A 21,586-nucleotide genomic window follows, 5' to 3' on the forward strand; every position below is an offset into this window, starting at 1 on the left:
GGTTTTTTTAAAATGCAAGAGGGGCGGAGCTTTGCATTCAAAATGGAAACACACACATAACATTCGGAGAGTTTACACAGCTTAAGAGCCGGGAGAGACGCTGACAACCGTCTTGAGGGCCGGATAATAATAATAATAATAATAAAAAGCGCGGTGAAGCTGGCCAAGAATTCCCCCTCCGTACGCATCGCGAAACACAGAAAGGGACTTGGCGGTCCCCCAACATGGCGATGCCCAAGCAGCCCTGCCCACCGAAAATGGCGGCGCCCTAGTGGGAGGGGTTCCGTACAGAGGGCCTCGCTTTGGCTCCGCCTCCAGACGCTGCCGAGGAAGAGAGACTCCTCACAGGCGCAAGATGGCGGCTCCCAGGGCGGCGTGAAGGCGCCTGGAGCCCGTACCTTGCCCGTCGGTGCCGTACAGCGGGGCTGGATCGAGCTGCCCGTTGCGCTTGGAAGCCGGACGGAGAGCGCCCTGGCTTAGAACTCCGGGCTGGGGAGTAGGCAGGATCAGCGGGGAAGACGCGCCGGGTGGGGGGACGAGGGGAGGCGGCTTCTCCCTCTCTGCGGCCGCCATTTTCCGTCCGGGCAACACAAGATGGCGGCTCCCAGGGCCGGGCTCTGAGCGGGGGCCGGAGGGGGGCGGCAGAGGGGCCCTGTTACGAGGGGGGAGGAGTAACTGCCCCACGCGGGGTAATTCCCTCGCAGGGGGAATTGGTGTTGGTTTTGAAAAAGGCAGGAGGCAATTGGGGGGATTTTGTATTAGCCCCCCTCTCTTATTGCAAGGGTGGGTGTCTGCTCCATAGAGAATTCCGGTCGTGGTGGTGGCGGCGGGGGGGGGGAGAAATACGGTCACCGAAACTCATTATCGGCAAAGGAGGGAGCCTTAGGAGTTTTCCAGCAACGAGGAATATATGCCTCTAAGCTGGGACTGCCTCACGAAATAAAAAAAAGGGGGGGGGCAGCTACTTGTCCCGCCAAGAGTTTTAATTTGGGGGAGGAGGAGGAGGAGCGGAGGATTTTTTTTTTAACTTTTCTTTTTCACAATTCCTCCGAATTAAGTTTGTTTGCAGCCAAAGAGGTGGCTGCGACCCGGTGCCCGCGGTGAGGGGCTGGTGGGGGGGGGTTTGTTCTCGGTAGTTAGAAGAACCGTGGTGGCGCCTTGCCTCACTGGGGGGAGGACTTTTGCGTTTGCTCTCGTCCTCCGAAGAAAGTAAAAAAAAAAAAAAGCTTCGGTGGTTGCTTCCACGAAACGAGTCTTACCTCGAGAGAGAGAGAGAGAGAGAGGTAGACTGCATGTGGCTTGGGGGGATCTTTTTTTTTTTGAGCCGCCGCTTGTGGGGGAAATAAGGAAGCCCTTAAACAAGCCCGTTGCTGTTGTTTTTAAGAGGTTGCTAGAAAGCCGGGTGGGGGGGGGATACTTATTGAGAGTTAGGAGGCGCTTTCTATGGCCTCTCCTGTTGTCCCTAGTGGGGGCTCCCCAACAGGTGGCGGGGCCGCTGCAGGGCTGCTGCAGCCCCGCTGGAAACGTGTGATTGGGTGGTCAGGCCCTGTGCCTCGGCCCCGACATGGACACAGAGCTGTGGCAATCAAAGAGCTGATTGTGGTCTTCGGAGGGGGCAATGAGGGCATCGTGGATGAGTTGCATGTCTATAATACAGGTAAGGGGGGGGGGCTGAACGGGCAACAGTATTTAGGGTATTGGTAGGACCAGGGCATGACCCCCACTTTGGAGTCCATTGGGCAAAGAAAGATCGACTCTTAATTGGTCCCAGAGTTGATTTAGTTCACCCATGAACATATGATCTCCAATACCTCTTTTATAGAGAGGAAATAAAAAGTATCTGCAACTACTGTTCAATATTAGTTTCTATAAGACTCATGACGTTTGCTTTTAACGGCTTTCATTTTCTCAAAAGTGATGGGTGCACGGAAACAAGGGATAGAGGAGAGATCTGTAAAGGTGAAACAATGGTAAAGTCTTGTTTCTCTTGAATTTTCTTCAGCCTGTTTTCAATGCGATAAACTGGCATGTGTGCGCCTTGGAACGGCTTCCATTAGATGGAATCCAGCACCTTCACTTTGGAGACTTTCCCCCCCCCCCCCGATTTACATGCTTTGTTGTGTACGAAATGATTTTTATGCTTGTAGAAAGGACCTAAAAGCAACGTTTTTTTTTTTGCGAAATCAGACTTATCAGCAGCGTTCCTCCGGATTATTTTGTCAAAACCATAGGAGTTCAAATCATCAGTCCCACAACAATGTGGGAGGTGGAGGAATGAATAGTTGGCAAAAAGAGAAAGATCTCTGCCAGCTTGATAGCCGGGGCGGCGGGGGGGGGGGGGAGAGATCTAGAGAACTATCCATCAATGAAGCCTGTGAACCAAATTTTGAACATAGCGCAGGGTGCTTTAAGGACACAAAGTTCTTGCGCTTCCATATTAACCTGGCGCTTTGTGAGTAGCCGTGCAATTTTTGCCTGGCATCGTAATGTTCTCTCTCCTCCCGGTGTTTAATACACTATTTTCCCCTCATGCACTCTCAAGTGCACTCATGTGATGAGATGGCGGGGCAGTGCTAGAAGGAGCTTTTCTTCCCCAAAGACTTGGCGCCTAAAATTTAACTTCCGAATGCTACAGCTTTTAACTCTTTGTTTGCCTGTTTTTCCCTCTTTGGCTTTGGATGCATAAGAATGCAGTTGAACTGGGCTGACAGTAATGCTGTGGTAGGGAGCGAATGCTGGGACATTTCACCTTATAGCTAATTGGGGGGGGGGGGGGTTGTCAGTTTATCTTGAGTACCAAACTATTTGTTTCCTATAATCTCAATTCTAGTTGGAAATTGCCTAAAACAATTAAGCACCCTGGGTTTATTTCTAGTGCCAATTGGAAAAGTTCTGCTCCTACATATATATGCCAACCCTAGCCTTTATATTTTTAATTAAAGGTTAGTTAAAGCTTTATAAATTGAGAAGGGGAGGTCTAAATAGATGGTCTCAAGCCTGATGGTGTTTATCTAGACTGCTTTGGATACATTCCAGGAGACCAGTTTGACAGTAGAGTTAGCACAGTTTTTCTAGAGAAAGCGGGTTGATTGGCAAAGACAGGACTTGGTTTACCCGCCTCATTCTAGCTTTCAGTCCCGGTAACATGCCACAGTAAGTTAAAAGTAACCTTGCCAGTGTAAAGTTGCAGAGGATAGCTACAAATGAAGATACTAGCTTTGAGAATTAGATGGAAGAATTCAGGGTTTCACATTGTAAATGAACTTGTATGTCATTGAAACCTAACCTTTTTTAAAAAAAACTATGGAACTTTTAAAATAGACATAAATGAGAAAGGGCATAATAAATTTAGGCTCATTGTGTATTCTGAAAAAAAAAATTCAAACTCAATTTTTTTTAAAAAAAAAAGTCAAAGCAGAAAATTTTGCTTTTAACAAAAGTATTGTTTTAATTTTTCTTTGAAATTGGCATTTCCTTTTCTTGCATGAGTAAAAGTTTCCCTCTTAGAAAATGCATTTTTGAATTCAATATCATACAGCATAGATTCTTTTGCTTTCTGCTCTTTGTATCTTTAGTGCTTTCATGCCACTGCTGTGTTGCTGCAAACACAGCCCTTGAGTCAAACAATATAAAGTATATTTTACTAACTAACAAGTCAAGTACTTGCCCAAAAAAGTTTGAAGAAGTGCTAGGGAGGCCTGTCAAAATCCCAGTAAGTGCTAGTACAACGCCGGCTAAACAGAAGGGGCTATAACTAGTTAAGTCCAAGAATAAATATGTGGAATGAAGCAGTATATTGGCTGGCAAGCACATGCAGAAGGGAGTAATGCCTTCCTCCTCCACTTTTAATGTCAGCCGCAGCATCTAGATATCCTGTGGTTCGGAGAGTCCTCTTACTATGTAACTAGAGCTGGACAGAAGTGGGTGGGTCTCAGCTTCCTGATTGGCAGCTGCCTCATCTCTCATCTCCTGATAGGTTGCTTCCTCTTGCCTGCTTATTGTAAACAGTTAGGCGCTCATGCCTCTTACTGCTATCTGCTGCATTAATCCGGACTGTTGTCCCAGAGCAGGAAGGAAGGTTTTCTTTTCTCTGACATCCTTTACTATCACAGGCTGCTTCCTTTATTTTATGCTCTCTCAATTTAGATTATAGCTATCCTGAAAGACGGCTTTTTTTTTTTGAAGCATCCGGTGTAAAGCAGAATTGTTAGTTGAGAGAGCAAACAAGAATATAATTGCAATGATGGCCATCTCATTTTCACCACACACAAAAATAGCTTCTGTATTGAGTGTGTATAGTTCCGATTTTTGTAGAGCTTCAGTTAAAGTATCAGTTAGGAGAGAAAGAGTGAAATCCCAACTGTCCAGCCCTGAGTTGCTTCCAGAATGTTGTCACATGAAGCTCTATTGTATTTGAAAGTAAGCTGTCCTTCATATTTCTTTCTCTTTTTTTCCCAGCTACAAACCAGTGGTTCATCCCAGCTGTGCGTGGAGACATTCCACCTGGTTGTGCTGCATATGGTTTTGTTTGTGATGGGACTCGTCTCCTGGTATTTGGTGGAATGGTTGAATATGGCAAGTACAGCAATGACCTGTATGAATTGCAGGTGAGTGCTTGCCAACAAATTATCTTAATTTGCCTTGCTTGCTTAGATTAATAATGCTTCGATCCTTTATTATTCTAGGCCAGTCGTTGGGAATGGAAGAGACTCAAGGCCAAGATGCCCAAGAATGGGCCCACACCATGTCCACGCCTTGGACATAGCTTCTCATTGGTGGGCAACAAATGTTACCTTTTTGGAGGATTGGCCAATGACAGTGAAGATCCTAAGAATAACATTCCCAGGTACATTGACTTTTTGCCAGTTTAGATCAAAAGAAACAAGTTTTGTATAATGTAATAAATCATGTTCCCTTTTGTTTTACCTTTTTTTCCAGTTTTTAAGAAAATATTCCAAGTGGTATCAAAAACAAAATGCAAAAACAAAAACAAAAAAAACAAGAGTGCTACAATTTCTCACCTGGCTTTCACATGTTCTCTCACTCTCTTTTTTACAGGTACCTAAATGACCTCTATAACTTGGAGCTGCGGCCAGGATCTGGTGTGGGGTCCTGGGACATTCCCATCACCTATGGTGTATTGCCTCCACCACGAGAATCCCATACAGCTGTGGTCTACACAGAAAAAGACAGCAAAAAGTCCAAATTGGTCATATACGGGGGCATGAGTGGTTGTCGTCTTGGTGATCTCTGGACACTTGATATCGGTAAAAGCAACTAAGTTGAGTGGGGACAGATTTTAAACAGGCTTTTAGATAGATCAGGTCCTAGGACACAACAATTTTAGTTCTGTCCAAGTGCTAGCCAGTTTGTATATGTACTGTGCCTTAGAACAGTGGTCTCCAACCTTGGCAACTTTAAGACTTGTGGACTTCAACTCCCAGAGTTCCTCAGCCAGCTTTGCTGGCTGAGGAACTCTGGGAGTTGAAGTCCACAGGTCTTAAAGTTGCCAAGGTTGGAGACCACTGCCTTAGAAGACTGAGAGGCTGGACCTTTTGGAAACAATGACCTCTGGGATGGCTTCTTCCTCTAGATTCTTTGACATGGAACAAGCCCAACCTGAGAGGGGTGGCTCCACTCCCTCGAAGTCTGCATTCAGCCACAACCATTGGGAACAAGTAAGTTCCTCTCCTATCCTGACATGTTTCAGCCAAATTTTTCAGCCAAATTTTAATTTTTGCTCTTTCTTTCTTTGCAGAATGTATGTATTTGGTGGCTGGGTGCCTCTTGTTATGGATGACGTCAAAGTGGCTACACATGAAAAGGAATGGAAATGCACAAATACTCTGGCCTGTCTCAACTTAGGTATGTGAGGCTATAAAGGCAATGCCTCTTTTAACCTTAGTTGCTCTTTATTCTACTAAGAAGCTGACCTTTTGTGCATGTATCTACCAATGCAGACTCCATGGCTTGGGAGCCCATTCTGATGGATACACTGGAGGAGAATACTCCACGGGCACGTGCAGGGCATTGTGCTGTGGCTATTAATACCCGCTTGTACATCTGGAGTGGCCGTGATGGATACCGTAAAGCCTGGAACAACCAGGTTTGCTGCAAGGATCTCTGGTATCTTGAGACTGGTAAGAAGTACTGCAGCGGAGATACTATCTACCCATTTATATGTTACTCAGGCTTCTATGATATTGTAGTCTGTTAAGTCTCATGATAGGCTCATGCTGTTTGTTTGGATTCTCCGAATTCTATTTATTACATTTTTTTTATCCTGCCTTCATTACTTTATAGTAACTCAAGGCAGTGAAAATACTTAATATACCTTCCTCCTGCTATTTTTCCCCCAACAACAACCGTTTGAGGTAGGTTAGGATAACATAGAGCGATTGCCTCAAAGTCACCTGGCCAACTTTCATTCCTAAAGTGAGATTAGAATTCACAGTTTACTGGTTTCTAGGCCAACACCTTAATTATTGCACAAACTGACTCTCTTAATTTCTTAGAAATTATTTAATATGTTGAGAGTCATCATCTGTCATGGGAACATAAGCAGTGCCAATATTTGAACAGACTGGTTCTCTGTGTAGGGAAAGTTTTAAAATATCGTAGAAGTGTGAAACATGTTGCTGCTCCAATTACATCCTGAAGTACACATTTCAGAAAGGTCTGTACTTGTGGGGTTTTTTTTTAGGACATGTGGATGTTGCTTTCATATTGGAATTTCTGATGAGAACCGAGTATAATGCATTGCTCTGGATGCGTTTTCTGCATTCTTTTAAGGAGAATTGTGTTGCTAGAAGCCCAGACTCCAAAATGTTGGGATCTATAGCCTCACACTGATTAAGTGCACTCTGGATAATACTAGTGTTACATCGATTGTCCTTATCCCAAAAAAAAGCAGGGTGTCTAAATTAAAACAGGATCCAACAGTAGAACTAAACTAGGCCCTGTTGAGATTGTATGAGTTTTATATCAAGTTTTCCATAAGTAACTTTTAAATTCAATATTTTGATAATGATGGTAGAAGATTCCATAAGTATCCTTTTCTTGGTTTTGTGGGGGGGTTGTCTTTTCAAACAGTATAACTGTAAATTTCTCAGTCTCAAACTTTTTAGAAAGCAAAAGGAAAAGTTATTTTTCCTGGTTTTAAAACATGTTTAGCCAAAGGCCTTCTGTGGGAATTAAAGTAGTGGGCAGTTAGAACCTCAAATGGTACTTTATCACCCCCATCAAAAGAAGTTTTTTTTAAAAAAATGTTTGGGGAGGAAACAGCAATGTTTTGGTACAATATTGTGTGACAGTACCTTCAGGAGGAAACAATCTAATCAGAATCCTTTCAAGTGTTGTGTTTAAAATGGTACGGAAAACTTGTTTTATCTGGAATGTGGGAATTTGTACTCTCGTGACAGATAACAGTGGGGCCATTTTCCTAATACCATCTACCCTTGTTCTCTCTTACCCACAGAGAAACCTCCACCCCCTTCACGGGTTCAGCTGGTTCGTGCCAACACCAACTCCTTGGAAGTGAGCTGGGGTTCTGTCCCAACTGCGGATACTTACTTACTCCAACTGCAGAAATACGACATCCCAGCTGCCTCCTCGCCAGCTGCTAATCCTGTGCCCTCAGTGCCTGTCAATCCCCCCAAGAGCCCTGCCCCTGCTGCTGCCGCACCTGTCCCTGCCGTGCAGCCTTTGGCACAAATGGGTATCACCCTGCTGCCGCAGACCACAGCTGTTGCTGCGGCCACTGCTGCCACCGCCGCTGCTGCCGCTCCTGCCCCACCAACCACAACAACCATCCAGGTGCTTCCTACCGTGCCTACAAGCCCAATGCCAGGGCCTCCTCCAGCAGCTGCCATTGCTACTCCTCGTCCACAAAGTAAGGGAGAAGTTTTTTTTTTTTTTTAATTTTCCAGTCAAAATTTTCTACTTTCAAAAGCTGGGCTAATGGTACACAGCCCTTGAATCTGAGTTTCCTTCTTAGCAGGAGCCCTGCTTAGTAAGAGCACCACCTTCAGTTTTCCAAAAAGGGGTGGGGGGGGACATCTGTTTCATGGCATTTTTTCCCCCTTAATGTCAGTCTCCTGAAATTCCTTTTCTTAAGAATCATCTTAAAAGAATTGATTTCCTTTTAGCAGGGAACAAAATAATTAGAGTGGAGTTGAACTCCACTGAACACGGTGTACTTTCAGGTTCATATTTTAACAAAATATTCTCGCCATCCTTTATTTTTCTACTTGTGTGTTCCACAAATTCAAAGCCACACAGCTGAGTGCTTTTCACATTTTTCCGTAAGAGGAAAAAGATGAGCTATCCTTATGATGCATTGGGTAATCTGCAAATTGTTTCAAAGGGAAAAGATTTTAAACTTCAAATGGGATGTTCCAGAAATTCCAGAAGTGTTTCGTGCTTGTGGTGGTACTATTTGAATAGCTGTTTAGAATTTGGAGCATTTGGTTTATTACTGAAGTTTTATCCTGCCAAGGGTGTGGATCAATTAAAAAAAAAGTAGTTTCCAAATTAACTGCACTTTGCTAGGATAGCGTTTTTGAAACCCCAGAACTGCAATAGATAGAAATCTATATTTTTGATGCACATGCATCAAAATTAATTTAGAAGTGTTGCTTTAGCCATCATTTGCCGTTTTGTGGCTCTGTCAAGTCATAATGTCATTCTTAAAGCAACTGCCGCTTTGGAAGGCTGGAAAAGACTACTTGAATAATTAATAAACGCTATGTTTATATGAAGCCCACAGTACTTCTGGAACATTTTGGTACACACAACCCTTATGTGCATGTAGTCTAAAATTCCATCTGCTTGTTTTCTTTCTGCAGCTGTTCCAGCTGTGCTGAAGGTCACTGGCCCACAAGCTACCACAGGAGCACCACTGGTAACTGTGCGGTCAGCAGGACAAGCTGGGAAAGGCCCAGTGACCGTGACTTCTTTGCCAGCTGGGGTGCGCATGGTGGTACCCACACAGAGCACTCAAGGGACGGTAAGTGGAGGCAGGAATGATGGGGACCTGTGCTGGAAGAAAGAATTCATCACATCTCATCCTCTTTTGCCTGTCTATGTCATTAATGCATTGCCATTTTTTTTAAATCAATATATGTTTTATTTCATTTTCATTTTCAATTTATACAATCACTTATATACTGTGCGATTAAAGAAACAATAAACACAACTCTTCTTATATTCCAAAATGCAAAACCAACATAACACTTCAACCCTCCATACACCCTTTCTTTCTCCCCCTCCAACTTTCATTTCTCCCCTTCAGCATTCCCCTCCTCTACTTCCCCTCCCCCTCTAACGTTCCTTTCTCCCCCTCCCTCCATCTCACCCTCCTTCCATTCCCCTCTCACTCCCTCTCTACTCCTCCCTCTTCTTTCCCTCTACTCCTCACTTCGGTGTATTTCTGCTATTCATTAGTATATTCGATTTGCATTTTATACTAAAATTGAAAGAAAAGGAAAAAAAAGAAAAGGAGCAACAGTATACAAGTGCATTCTTGTTGTTTTGAAAATTGAAACTATGTTTCCCCCCTCCCTCCTCCCCCCCTACCCCCTATGATCCCCCCTCCCTGACCCCCTTCAGACTTCCCAGATCCCATACCCGGCTTAGCTTTTTATCAAACACAGTCTAGAGTATATTAAAACCAAGTACATTGAAAGTTAAGAGATTAAAAAAAAGGGGGGGGGGGAAAGAAGGAAATAATAATAATAATAATATTTTTTTCTATTAATGCATTGCCATTTTTATCTTCATGGAATCCTAGTGGTATTAAGTCACTGACTTTTTCCCTTAAACTTAGGTGATTGGTAGCAGCTCCCAGATGAGTGGCATGGCAGCTCTGGCAGCTGCAGCTGCAGCCACTCAGAAAATTCCACCGTCCTCAGCCCCCACTATGTTAAGTATGCCTGCTGGTACTACCATAGTTAAGACTGTTGCAGTGTCCCCAGGCACCACCACATTACCCACCACGGTTAAAGTTGCTTCTTCTCCAGTCATGGTGAGTATCCATGGCATGTTTCTTTGCTTTATTAAATTTATACACCTCCCATCTTTCTCTGAAAAGCAACTGGGGACATCTTAGAAAATCATAAATACAGAAAATTTCAGCATTAAAGATATTAAAATACAAAGGCAAGAGGCAAAAAGGCAAAATTGGTATGAGGGCAGTCTCTTCCCAATCAATACACCAACTACCTCCAATGATGAGCTCCATAAAAACCTCAGGCTAAATTGGCGGAGTCAGGTTTCAAGCCCTTCCAGGGAACCAACACAATGGGGACAGGCCTCACCCCATTATTTCCAAGAACAGGGACCACAGCAGGAAAGGCCCTTCTTCCACACACTGTGAGCTGAAACTGACCAATAGAGATTGTACAATGCCCCTTCTGCCTGATCAAGTAGGGTGGGCTGATCACATTGAGGCAAGGCAGTTCCTGTACCATGAAACACTTCAAAGGTGATAACCGAAACCTTGAATTGTGCTCTACATGGGGCTACCCTTGAAAAGCGTTCGGAGACTACAGCTAGTCCAGAATGCAGCCGCGCAAGCGATATTAGGTGTACCGAGATACACCCATATTACACCTGTCCTCCATGAGCTGCACTGGCTGCCAATTGGTCTCCGGACACAATTCAAGGTGTTGGTTATTACCTTTAAAGCCCTACAAGGCTCAGGACCAGCCTATCTGCGAGACCGCCTACTGCCATACACCTCCCAACGGCGGATAAGATCCCACAGGGTGGGCCTCCTTCGGATACCGTCAGCCAGTCAGTGTCGGCTGGCGGGCCCCCGGAGGAGAGCCTTCTCTGTGGCTGCTCCGACCCTGTGGAATCAGCTACCCCAGAGGTCCGGACCATATCCACTCTCATGGCCTTCAGGAAAGCCGTTAAAACCTGGCTGTTCCGGCAGGCCTGGGGCTGTTGACCTTAGTGTTAAGGTCCAGCCCCGATTAGAACGTATGTGTGTTGTGAATTTTAAACTATTTTTTTACTTATTTTTCTTTTCTTTTTTTTTCTTCTTTTGTTGTAAGCCGCCCGGAGTCCTCCAGGATTGGGCGGCCTATAAATTTAATAAATGAAATGAAATGAATGAATATTACAAGTAATATTCCCATAGTATGAATGGATCATCAGTTTTGTTGGAATTATTACAGGACAAAAGGGATAGGACAAACACTTTGGATCCTAGATTTGCATTTGTTAGACTATGTTCTATCTGTAATAAAAAGGTGTCAGAATTCATATTGCCTCCACAGACTCTTATAAGATGCTCTTTTTAACACTGATCTTGTTTAACAAGCAGGTGAGCAACCCAGCCACCCGCATGCTGAAGACAGCAGCTGCCCAGGTGGGCACCTCAGTCTCTTCATCCACCACCAACACACCTACCCGGCCCATCATCACCGTGCACAAATCAGGCACTGTCACCGTAGCACAGCAGGCCCAGGTGATGACAACTGTGGTGGGTGGGGTAACGAAGACCATCACATTGGTGAAAAGCCCTATCTCCATGCCTGGAGGAAGTGCATTGGTAAGCATAATTCTTTTGATAGGGGTTTAAGAGAGGATGCTGGAAATGGAGGGATTTTTCTTCTGTCGACTTGTTTTTCATACAAGTGAGCATTTTCAGTGAGCCCTCAGCTTTTTTATCTAATGCTGAGCAGATGCCTTCGTTTAACAGGCTACTCATAAATGATTGATGGATATTTTACTTGTCAAATAATTGCTAAGTGAATTAGTAGACCATGTCCCTTTATATTATTAGAAGGAATCTTAAAGCAGACTTTCTCTCTTTCTTTGTTGGGGAGCAGATTTCCAATTTGGGAAAAATGATGTCTGTTGTGCAGACCAAACCAGTCCAGACATCAGCTGTAACAGGCCAAGCATCAACTGGTCCTGTGACTCAGATAATCCAGGTAAGAACATACAATGGAGGAACAATGCCAGATGTGACGCCAGTCCTAGGATACTCCCCAGAGTGTATGCCTTTCTCGCCTCAATTGCCTATATGCCTCTTCCTCTTTGCCTGCCATTTTCCCCCCTCTAGCATATTTTCTGCTTGTGGAATGCAAGAATATTGAAACTTCCTGCATTATGCTGATTCTTGGTGTTTTCTTTTCTCCCCCCCTTAAGACCAAAGGGCCTCTCCCTGCTGGCACTATTCTGAAACTAGTGACTTCAGCAGATGGCAAGCCCACCACAATCATCACCACCTCTCAGGCAGGTGGCACAGGTACTAAGCCTACCATCCTGGGCATCAGCAGTGTGTCACCCAACACAACAAAGCCTAATACCACCACTATTATCAAGACCATCCCCATGTCAGCTATTATTACGCAAGCAGGTGCCACAGGTAAGAAATGGAATTTGATTTGCCACAGCAGTTATCCTGTTTCAGTCTATGGACCATTGGGTTGTACAGCAACCAGTGAGATCACAGCCTGGTTGTTGGAGATGGGGAGAGAGGATTGCGTGTGCATTCATATTCTGTTTTTTTTTTTAATTTTCAGGTGTTACTAGTAGTCCTGGGATTAAGTCTCCCATCACCATTATCACCACAAAAGTGATGACCTCTGGCACTGGTACACCCGCCAAGATCATTACAGCAGTACCCAAATTAACCACAAGTCACGGACAGCAAAGCATAACACAAGTGAGCCAGGTGACAGGTTGGGAGATGCTAGAAGCCCCATTTTCACTTCAGCAGTTTAATATGAAAAAAAATGTGTGTTTTCACAGGTAGTGCTTAAGGGAGCACCAGGACAACCGGGCACATTCTTGCGAACTGTCCCTATGGGTGGAGTACGACTCGTTACCCCTGTCACTGTGTCTGCAGTCAAGCCTACTGTTACCACTTTGGTAGTGAAAGGAACAACAGGTAAAGCCATTAAGCTGGAGGAAAGAATTAATGGATTTAGAGTTTATGTGAGTTCATTTGCTTTCCATAGTGCATCAGCTGCTAGATTAACTGTTGGATAAGTTTTTGGGCCTGTGGACATCTTCCCACTGCACAGGATCCCGTGTGCTGCAAAATTGCCCTGCTAACGATGTATTTTTACTAGTCTAGTCTACAGATATATGGCCTAGAAACGTGACCAGGAACTTCAGAGCTCATGTTTCTATGTACTAAGGTTACTGCAATTAACATGGATACCTCTTACATAATTTTCTCCATCTTGGCTTATCCTATTTTTAAAGAGAGATTAAAAAAAAACAGTATACATGAGAAGTCACATTACATTGAGATCTAACACATCGTGTCTAACCTAATATATATCCCTCCCTCCCCCCACCCGACCCCCCACCTCCTTCCCCCCCCCTCTTTAAAAATAGGATAAGCCAAGTACATTGACATATAGTGGAAATACACCAAGGGGAGGAGGAGTGGGAAAGAAGAAAGATGGGCAGAGAGGGATGGGAGAGGGGGTGGGAGGGAAGGGGAGAAGGAAGGGGGGGAGTGGATTTGGAGAGAGGAGTGGTAGAGGGGGAGGGGAAGTAGGGTAGAGGGGGATGATGGAGGGAGATAGAAAGTTGGAGAGTGGTGGAAGAAAGAGGTGTATGGAGAGTGGAAGAAGTATATTGGGTTTCTATTTTCTGGGGTATTGTTGACAAGAGGAATTGATGCAATTATTGTTTAATACTGTATGGTGTTGGCTATGCACAGTATACATGTGAGTGTATGAAAATGAAAAAATAAAAAATATTACTCAAAAAAAAAAGAATTTTCTCCATCTTATGGGTTTTTTTCTTTGTATCTTTTAAGGAGTTACAACCTTAGGCACTGTAACAGGCACGGTCTCAACAAGCCTAGCTGGAACTGGGGCACACAATACTAATGCTTCCTTGGCTACGCCTATTACCACCTTGGGGACCATTGCTACACTTTCCAGCCAGGTCATCAACCCAGCTGCCATCACCGTCTCAGCAGCACAGACAAACCTGACAGCAGCAGGAGGCCTCACCACTCCCACCATCACTATGCAGGTATGGTTTTGGCCTGGTCAAAAATTGCAAGCAAAGTTTCCCAACAAAATGATGCACAGACAGAGTGATGCTCTGCATAGCCTATGATAAACTTTCAACATGAAAGGTGGTACTTGTTGACACAGATGGTTTCAAAGAATGATGTTTCTGTTTTATAAAAAATGATATCTTACTGGTTATTAGCTGAGACTTTTCATGTCATAGGAGTGGGTCTGTTTGTAGTTAGAGAAAAGGATGAAGTATTTAGCGCCATGATGGTGAACCTATGACACGCCATGGGGCACGCGAGGCTTTGCTCCTGTTCAGCTGACTTCGCCCTTGTTTTTCGGCATCTGAAAACAAGAATGGACTTCTGGTTTGTGTTAGGCCATTTTTCTCCTTCCGAAAGCTTTAGGGAAGTTGCCTAAATCCTCCGGAGAGTGAAAAACAGCCCTACGGGCAACCTGGAAGTTTGGGAATGGACTTCCGAGTTGCCCATAGGGCCTTTTTCCGCCCTCCAGAAGCTTCAGGGAAGCCACCTGAAGCATCCTGAGGGCCTCTGAGGCGGGGGGGGGGAGGCTGTTTTTGCCCTCCCCAGGCTCCTAGAAAGCCTTTGGAGCCTGGAGAGGGCAAAAAATCAGGTCCATCACGTGCCAAAGCGGGGGGAGGGCGGGGGTCGTGCGTGCATGCGCAGGCAGGGTCACGTGTGCATGCGCACGGTGGGTTGCGTGCATAGAATTATGGGTGTGGGCATGCCCGCACACAACCCCCCCTGCGCTCCCCCCGCTTTTGGCACATGATGGGAAAAAGGTTAGCCATCACTGATTTATTAGAGGGTTGCTAGAGGAAGGAGACGGATAGCTATTAGAAACAAAATATGAAAATCAGATTCTTGCATGTCTGCAAATGATATGGGGTCATCACGTATCAGGACTTTTTTCCCCTTCGCTAAACCAGGCGGGGGTGGGGCCAACATTTGATGCATCCAGCCGTGAGTTTGACACTCCTGATATAGTTGGAAGAGACTGTGTACGTGTACTCGAGCAATTGGATTTCCCCTCTCTGTGGCTTGTTATTGGCTTTTAACCGTTATCCAGGATTTGATGTTCCTGGTAATTATGGTAATCCTGATAATTCTGTGGACTCTTTGGAAAGGATAGGCAGTTGGTACCCTTCAGATGCCTTGGATTTCAAATCCCATCACTCTAGCAAACATGACCAAAGACCATGGAATTGCAATTCTAGAGAGCCTGGCTGCATGGCTGCCCTTTTTAAAAAAACAGTACAAAGTAGCCGTTCTGTTGTAATTCATAGATGTCATGAGGATTGTGTTGCGGAAAAAAAACCCTAATTTTTGTGTTAGGTGTCAGCATGTAATGATTTGAAACAGGCAGCGTGCATGTCATGAGCAGCTCTCTATTGGGTAAGAATAGCTAGCATTTCATACAGGTGAGAGCTTTTGTCCTGGGATTAGACAACTTGCTGTGCCCACCTTTTTCATCATGAGTCGTGGTCTTCTTTACAAGATCTTTATCATCTGTACAAGATCTCATCAAGATCTGTGTCTCCAATGACTTTATATCAAAGTCTGTATTTTAATCTGCATCTTTAATCTTGTTGCAGACTTTTACAATCCTAGTATATAAAATTCTGCTTCTCAAGGCAGATGTGAAGTTCTGCAATTCTCTTAAGTTTGCTTTCATGGTCTAGTCATATCTTTTACTACCTAATCAGTTCTGCAATATTCCTCATGCCCACGTTTTTCTTTTGCCCTACTTAGTGCTGTTCTCAATAAATGCATGAATACATATATAACACTACCTTTCAGGGTAAACAGTATTGTACAAAGTGCAGAAAAGGAATGAGAAGTGATGGGTGGAGGAATTAACAATAGAGTTTAAAAAATCACATTGCAGAATTCTGCATTAGACTGCATCAGAATGAAACTAGCGTACTTTTCAGACTATAAGAAGCACTTTTTTGTCTCCCAAAAGGGGGTGAAAATGTCCATGTGTCCTATAGACCGAATATTGCCGTTTTGGCCTCTGCACAGCCCTTTTTCAGGCCTTTTTTCAGCCCATTTTGGAGGCTTTTTTGGCCCAATTTTCAAGCTTTTTTTGTCCCGTTTTCTAGGCTTTTTTTGGCCTGTTTCCCCCCAAAAAATATGGGCTGAAGAAAGCCTCAAAAACGGCCCAAAAAAAGCCTTGAAAATGGGCCAAGAAAAGCCCCCCCCCTCCTAAAACGGGCTAAAAGAAGCCTCACAAACATGCCAAAAAAAGCCCCCCAAATGGGCCAAAAAGCCTAGAAAATGGGTATAAAAAAGGCTGGAAAAGGGCTCAAAAAAGGGCTGGAAATGAGGTGCGCAGAAGCCAAAAACCTTTGTTGTTGTTGTTGTTTTTCTCTTCTAAATTTAGGTGCGTTGTATAGTCAGGTGCATCTTATAATCTGAAAAATACGGTAATTGGGGGATATATTTTAAAATATTCCCCAGAGTATATTTCTTGCATGTATAAAATGCATTGTGTGGATATTTTGCAGAAGGTTATTCAATTCATATTTCTCCATGAAAATGGCTGTAGCTTTTATAAGTGCCAGGACTATTTTCTTTACATATGGAAGATATTTTGTAATGCCTACAGCCTAAAATACAGTTAACCATACTGTTCTGCATAACAGAATGCTTGTAAATCTTACATGTGATTTAGAGATGTCTCTCGACTAGAGATGCCTCTGCTAACCTATGTCTGTTTGTTTCAATCCCCCTAGCCTGTTTCTCAGCCTACTCAAGTCACCCTGATTACAACCCCCAGCGGTGTCGAGGCCCAGCCAGTGCACGATTTGCCTGTTTCTATATTGGCTTCTCCCACCACAGAGCAGCCCACAGCCACAGTCACCATTGCTGAGCCGGGGCAAGGAGATTCACAGCCAGGCACTGTTACACTGGTTTGCTCCAATCCACCCTGTGAAACACACGATACTGGCACAACCAACACAGCTACGACCACAGTTGTGGGCACTTTGGGTGGGCCAGCTCAGCTACAGTTTGTGTGTGATGGGCAGGAGGGAGGTGGCCTCCAGCCCAATGGCCGAGTGGTGCGGATATGCTCCAATCCTCCTTGTGAGATGCATGAGACTGGTACCACCAACACAGCAACCACCGTTCTGAGTGCTGGACAGAAGGTATGTTCCAATCCACCTTGTGAAACTCATGAGACGGGCACCACTAATACAGCCACCATCTCCAAAACAGAGAAGGCACCCTCAGAGCCACCATGCCATACTTTCCAGACCAGTGCCACTGGCACCACCATGACAGTAAAGCCCATCGTAGGTACGGGTCAGCTAGTGTGTTCCAATCCTCCCCATGAAACCCACGAGACTGGCACTACAAATACTGCTACCACCACCACCTCACACATGGGCCAAGAGCAACCTGATGACGGACAGAAGGAATTGACTAACACGCCATGCCAAACAAAACAGACGGGTAGCACTAGCACCACCATGACGACAAAAACAGATATCCCCCCAGAGCATCCAAGTGCAGTTCAAATTGTAAGCTTCATGCCAGCTGCTGGCTTGCCTAGTGCGGCTTCTGGCACTCCCACACAGCAAAGCAGTGAAGGACCACGAGCCCTGAAAAAAGGCCAGTGTGAATCCCAACATACTCACACCACCAATACTGCCACCACAGCTCGGTCGCTCATGGGCAAAGGGCAGCCAGATGGCGAATGGGTGGGATCTGCCAACCTTCCGTGCCAAACACAGCAAACCAACTCTACCAGCACCACCATGTCTGTCAAAGTTGATGTGCCAGTTCAGTCAAGTGCGCCTTGCAAGACCCATAACACGGATACCAAGGATACAAATCTTGAAGTGTGCTCTAATCCACCTCGTGAAACTCCTGAAACAGATACCACAAATGCAGCTACCGTAACGACATCAAACCTGGGTGCTACCCAGCAGGTGTGCTCCAATCCACCTTGTGAGATTCACGAAACGGGCACCACCAACACAGCTACCACAGCGACTTCCAACATAGCCGTGGGACAGCAGGTGTGCTCCAATCCACCTTGTGAGACTCACGAAACGGGCACCACCAACACAGCTACCACAGCGACTTCCAACATAGCCGTGGGACAGCAAGTGTGCTCCAATCCACCTTGTGAAACTCACGAAACGGGCACCACCAACACAGCCACCACCACCACATCAAACCTGGGAGCTGAACAAAATGAAGGTGCTCAGCACCAGCATCCCCCTGTTACTGCACCCTGTGAAACGCAGCAAACCAACTCCACCAGCACCACAATGACAGCCAGCATAGGAGGTGATGGCTCTCAGTCTTCCAGCTCAGCATCAGCACAATGTGGCAACTCAGAACTGAGAAAAACTCCTGAGAGAGAATCACCAGGGATTACTGGGTCTTTGCCTCAGAGCTCAACACCCAGAATATGCTCAAACCCTCCTTGTGAGACCCATGAAACAGGAACCACCCATACAGCCACCACAGTTACTTCTTCCATGGGTGCCAACCAAGGTAAAAGAACACGAAGGGTATTAGAAACGTCTTATATAGGGATTTTCAGACTTCTCTGGGTAACCTCAGGGATTCCTTGGTAGTCTTAATAGTAAAGAACAATATTCTTTGAATTAGCCCTGTTCCTTAACAAGGGTACACTTGGAAATGAACTGAATAATTTAGGATACACGGTTCACGAAATATGTGTGAGGCCTAATTTGTGATCAGTGCCTTGCATGGGCCTTATGTAGATTGAAGAATTTTACAGAATCGTTTGCAGCGTATCTTGGTTTGCCTCAGACGGTTCACCGACAAAAGCGCGCCCGACTAAACCACGGTGACAAAACCATGAGTTCTGAACCGCGCCGACGAATGAGCGCTGAATCGCACCAACAACAGCGCGCCGACAGAAGGGCGCTGTAAACCTAACCCTAAACCTAATCCTTACCTTAACTTAAATCACCCTTCTGTCGACGCGCTGTTGACGCGCTGTTGGTGCATTGACGTCGCGGTTTTAGCGGCGCGCTTTTGTCGTGTGCGCTTTTGTCGGGTCACGGTCTCAGACACACTGGTTCCTTAGCAAGCAGTGAAAGTGGAAATTCATAGTAGCATCATATTGTATCACAAAAATATGTAAGCTTTATCAAGTTGTATTAGGGTTAATTTTTCTTCATCTATCTAGAATTTTTGTCCTTGTTTTAGACTCACTTTAATCAAGCCCTGCATGTATTCGGAAGTTTTGTAACTCTATAATAGCTGCTTTGACATAATTTTTTGAGGGATGGATAAAACTAATCTACTATCTTTGAAAAAATATTGTCCTTGCTGCTGTCAATCATCCCATACAAAGTACAATTGCTGAAAAATGGGTTTATCTGGATAGCATTCTTTACTTCTCTCGGTGCCTATTCAAGCTATAGCCCAGAATCTTCTATAGCAGTGATGGCTAACCTATTTCTAAAGGCATGCCAAAATTTTGTGTGTGTGCACTATCGCGCGCCCCACCCACCTGCGCATGTGCACACGAACCCCCCCCCCCCCCGCATGCGGGAGGGGGAGTTTTCACCCTCCCCATGCTCTGGAGGCTTTTCTGAAGCCTGGGAAGGGCAAAAACAGCCTCCCCCAGCCCCCTGGAAGCCCTCCAGAAGGCGGAAACGTATAGTTTTCGAACTTCTGGTTGACCTGTTGGGCCTGTTTTTCACCCTCTCTAGGCTCTGGAGGCTTTCTTGAAGCCTGGGGAGGATGAAAATGGCCTCCCCCACCCCTCTGGAAGGCCGAAAAGCAGCTGGTGGAGCTGAGGGCTGTCATGCAGGCAAATATGGCTCTGCGTGCCACCTGTGGCACATGTGCCATAGCTTCGCCATTGCATGTTTGTTCCTCACTTAAAAGTTTGTGCAAGACCCCCCCCCCCATTTTAATTGCGTGAGATTCGGCCCTAGAACGATTTTGTCCTCTGATGAACAACTTGCTACCTGAGAATGAGATGGGCAAACAGTAAGAATATGCCACAAAATTCTTCACAAAACAAAGAAGTACCATATTTTTCGCTCCTTAAGACACACCTAGGTTTCAAGGAGGTAACGAAGAAAAAAAATATGAATCTGGGGTGCCGTCTCCCTGTGCATATGGAGTGGCAAATATGAAGCAGCAGTGTAGTGAGGGCAGGAGGCGGAGCCTGAGAGGACCACAGATAGATGTCTTCTCATGTGCCAGCTCTGTCAACTGACTCCTGCACTCTGGCGGGGTTCAGCACTGTAAAAGGACCCTGCAGACTGGCTGCGATATTCGCTCCCATCAGATGCACAGACATTTCCACCCCCTTCTGGGGTGGGGGAGTTCGTCTTATGGAGCGTAAAATAGGGTATTATAAGTTTAAAACAAACAGTCTGACTCGGGATGTTGGTTTAAACATTGTGCAGACAGGTTATTTCTGTTTAACTAATTTTTTTTTTTAAGTTTGCTAAAGAACTAAGGTTTTTTTTTTAAAGATATCCACTTAATCAGATTTTTCTCTGTCAGTTGGTAGATAATTCTCAAATTGATCTACCACACACTATTTTGTAACTCTAGGATGAGTTCCAGTAAGGAAGTTGAGTTTCAAGTCCCTCTTTCTATACATTGAAGCGCTCATCGTGGAATGAAGCAGCAAAGTTGGAGATGGATTCCAAAATATGCAGCATCTTGTTTTAAGTTTTAAACTTTTGAAACAACCGATGTTCCAAATCCTGAAAATCCAGTGGATTTTCACAACCAAAGACTTCCTCTTGTGTCTTTGTCTTCAGCGTGTAACCTGTTTTCTTTCTGCAGACCAGCCACCTGCTACCAATGGGCAACAAGGGGAACCAGAGATACCTGTGACTGAGAGTCCAGCCGCCAGCAGCCCCAGTGCTGCTGCTGTGACCACGGTTTCCTCCACTCAAATCAGAGCTGTCACTACTGTCACCCAGTCCACACCAGTCCCAGGGCCTTCTGTACCGGTGAGAATCAGAGGAGAAACTGGATCTTGTGTCCTGTTTTCTTTGGTTCATTCCAGACAAGGATTGAGATTCCCTAGATGATTCTATTGCGTGCTTTGAGGGGATGGAAAACAAAATATTGGCATATTGGGAATGAGTTTGCTACTCGTTCAGCAGATGCAGAACTATCACATTCATCTGCGAATGTTTCTGCTCCAAATTTCATTTGTCCTTTGCGCTCCCAATCCTACATGCCTGATGAGCAGTGCTAAGTCTTCTGTTGTTTCCATAAATATGTGTGTGTACATGAACAAGTCCCAAATTCAGTTTAACTTGGCTTATTGTAATAACTCTTACCAAAAATATATCTCTGAGAATCCTCAAAGATGAAACAGCATTCCTTGGGGTGGGGTGGGGGAGGATAATGGCAAAGAAAAAGCAGAATGCAGTAGAAGAGGTATTAACCACCACAGTGAAATGATTTAAGGAGGAGTGATACTTCGTAGCTTCTCAGTGGAGATGGCTGGTTTAACTGGGCCTTCAACCTGATCCAGTGCGTGGCACGACAATGCCGCACTGGTCAAAATTGCGGCGATATAATCATGGTGCTAAAGCCGCG

The 21,586-nt window shown here is 45.0% G+C and overlaps 1 protein-coding gene across 3 annotated transcripts in view; it reads left to right on the top strand.

Moving 5' to 3' along the window:
* The first annotated feature begins 329 nt into the window (after positions 1–329).
* The window catches only part of HCFC1 (host cell factor C1), a 30,217-nt gene continuing 8,960 nt past the window's right edge, over positions 330–21,586 (top strand). Inside the window, exons 1-18 of one of the 3 annotated variants that reach the window (XM_032212103.1) lie at positions 330–783; positions 4,459–4,607; positions 4,686–4,846; positions 5,059–5,267; positions 5,594–5,678; positions 5,759–5,865; positions 5,961–6,140; positions 7,478–7,891; positions 8,847–9,007; positions 9,827–10,024; positions 11,327–11,557; positions 11,838–11,942; positions 12,160–12,379; positions 12,537–12,679; positions 12,766–12,904; positions 13,790–14,010; positions 16,756–18,529; positions 20,819–20,988. In XM_032212103.1, the coding sequence (XP_032067994.1) occupies positions 4,563–4,607; positions 4,686–4,846; positions 5,059–5,267; positions 5,594–5,678; positions 5,759–5,865; positions 5,961–6,140; positions 7,478–7,891; positions 8,847–9,007; positions 9,827–10,024; positions 11,327–11,557; positions 11,838–11,942; positions 12,160–12,379; positions 12,537–12,679; positions 12,766–12,904; positions 13,790–14,010; positions 16,756–18,529; positions 20,819–20,988 (4,563 nt within the window). In that variant the 5' untranslated portion in view covers positions 330–783; positions 4,459–4,562. Of the gene's footprint in view, positions 784–805; positions 1,658–4,458; positions 4,608–4,685; positions 4,847–5,058; positions 5,268–5,593; positions 5,679–5,758; positions 5,866–5,960; positions 6,141–7,477; positions 7,892–8,846; positions 9,008–9,826; positions 10,025–11,326; positions 11,558–11,837; positions 11,943–12,159; positions 12,380–12,536; positions 12,680–12,765; positions 12,905–13,789; positions 14,011–16,755; positions 18,530–20,818; positions 20,989–21,586 lie in introns of those variants that run through there. The other 2 variants (XM_032212101.1, XM_032212102.1) reach the window with 2 other exon arrangements.

This window comes from Thamnophis elegans, chromosome 2 (assembly GCF_009769535.1).
Source record: "Thamnophis elegans isolate rThaEle1 chromosome 2, rThaEle1.pri, whole genome shotgun sequence".
Lineage (NCBI taxonomy): Eukaryota > Metazoa > Chordata > Lepidosauria > Squamata > Colubridae > Thamnophis > Thamnophis elegans.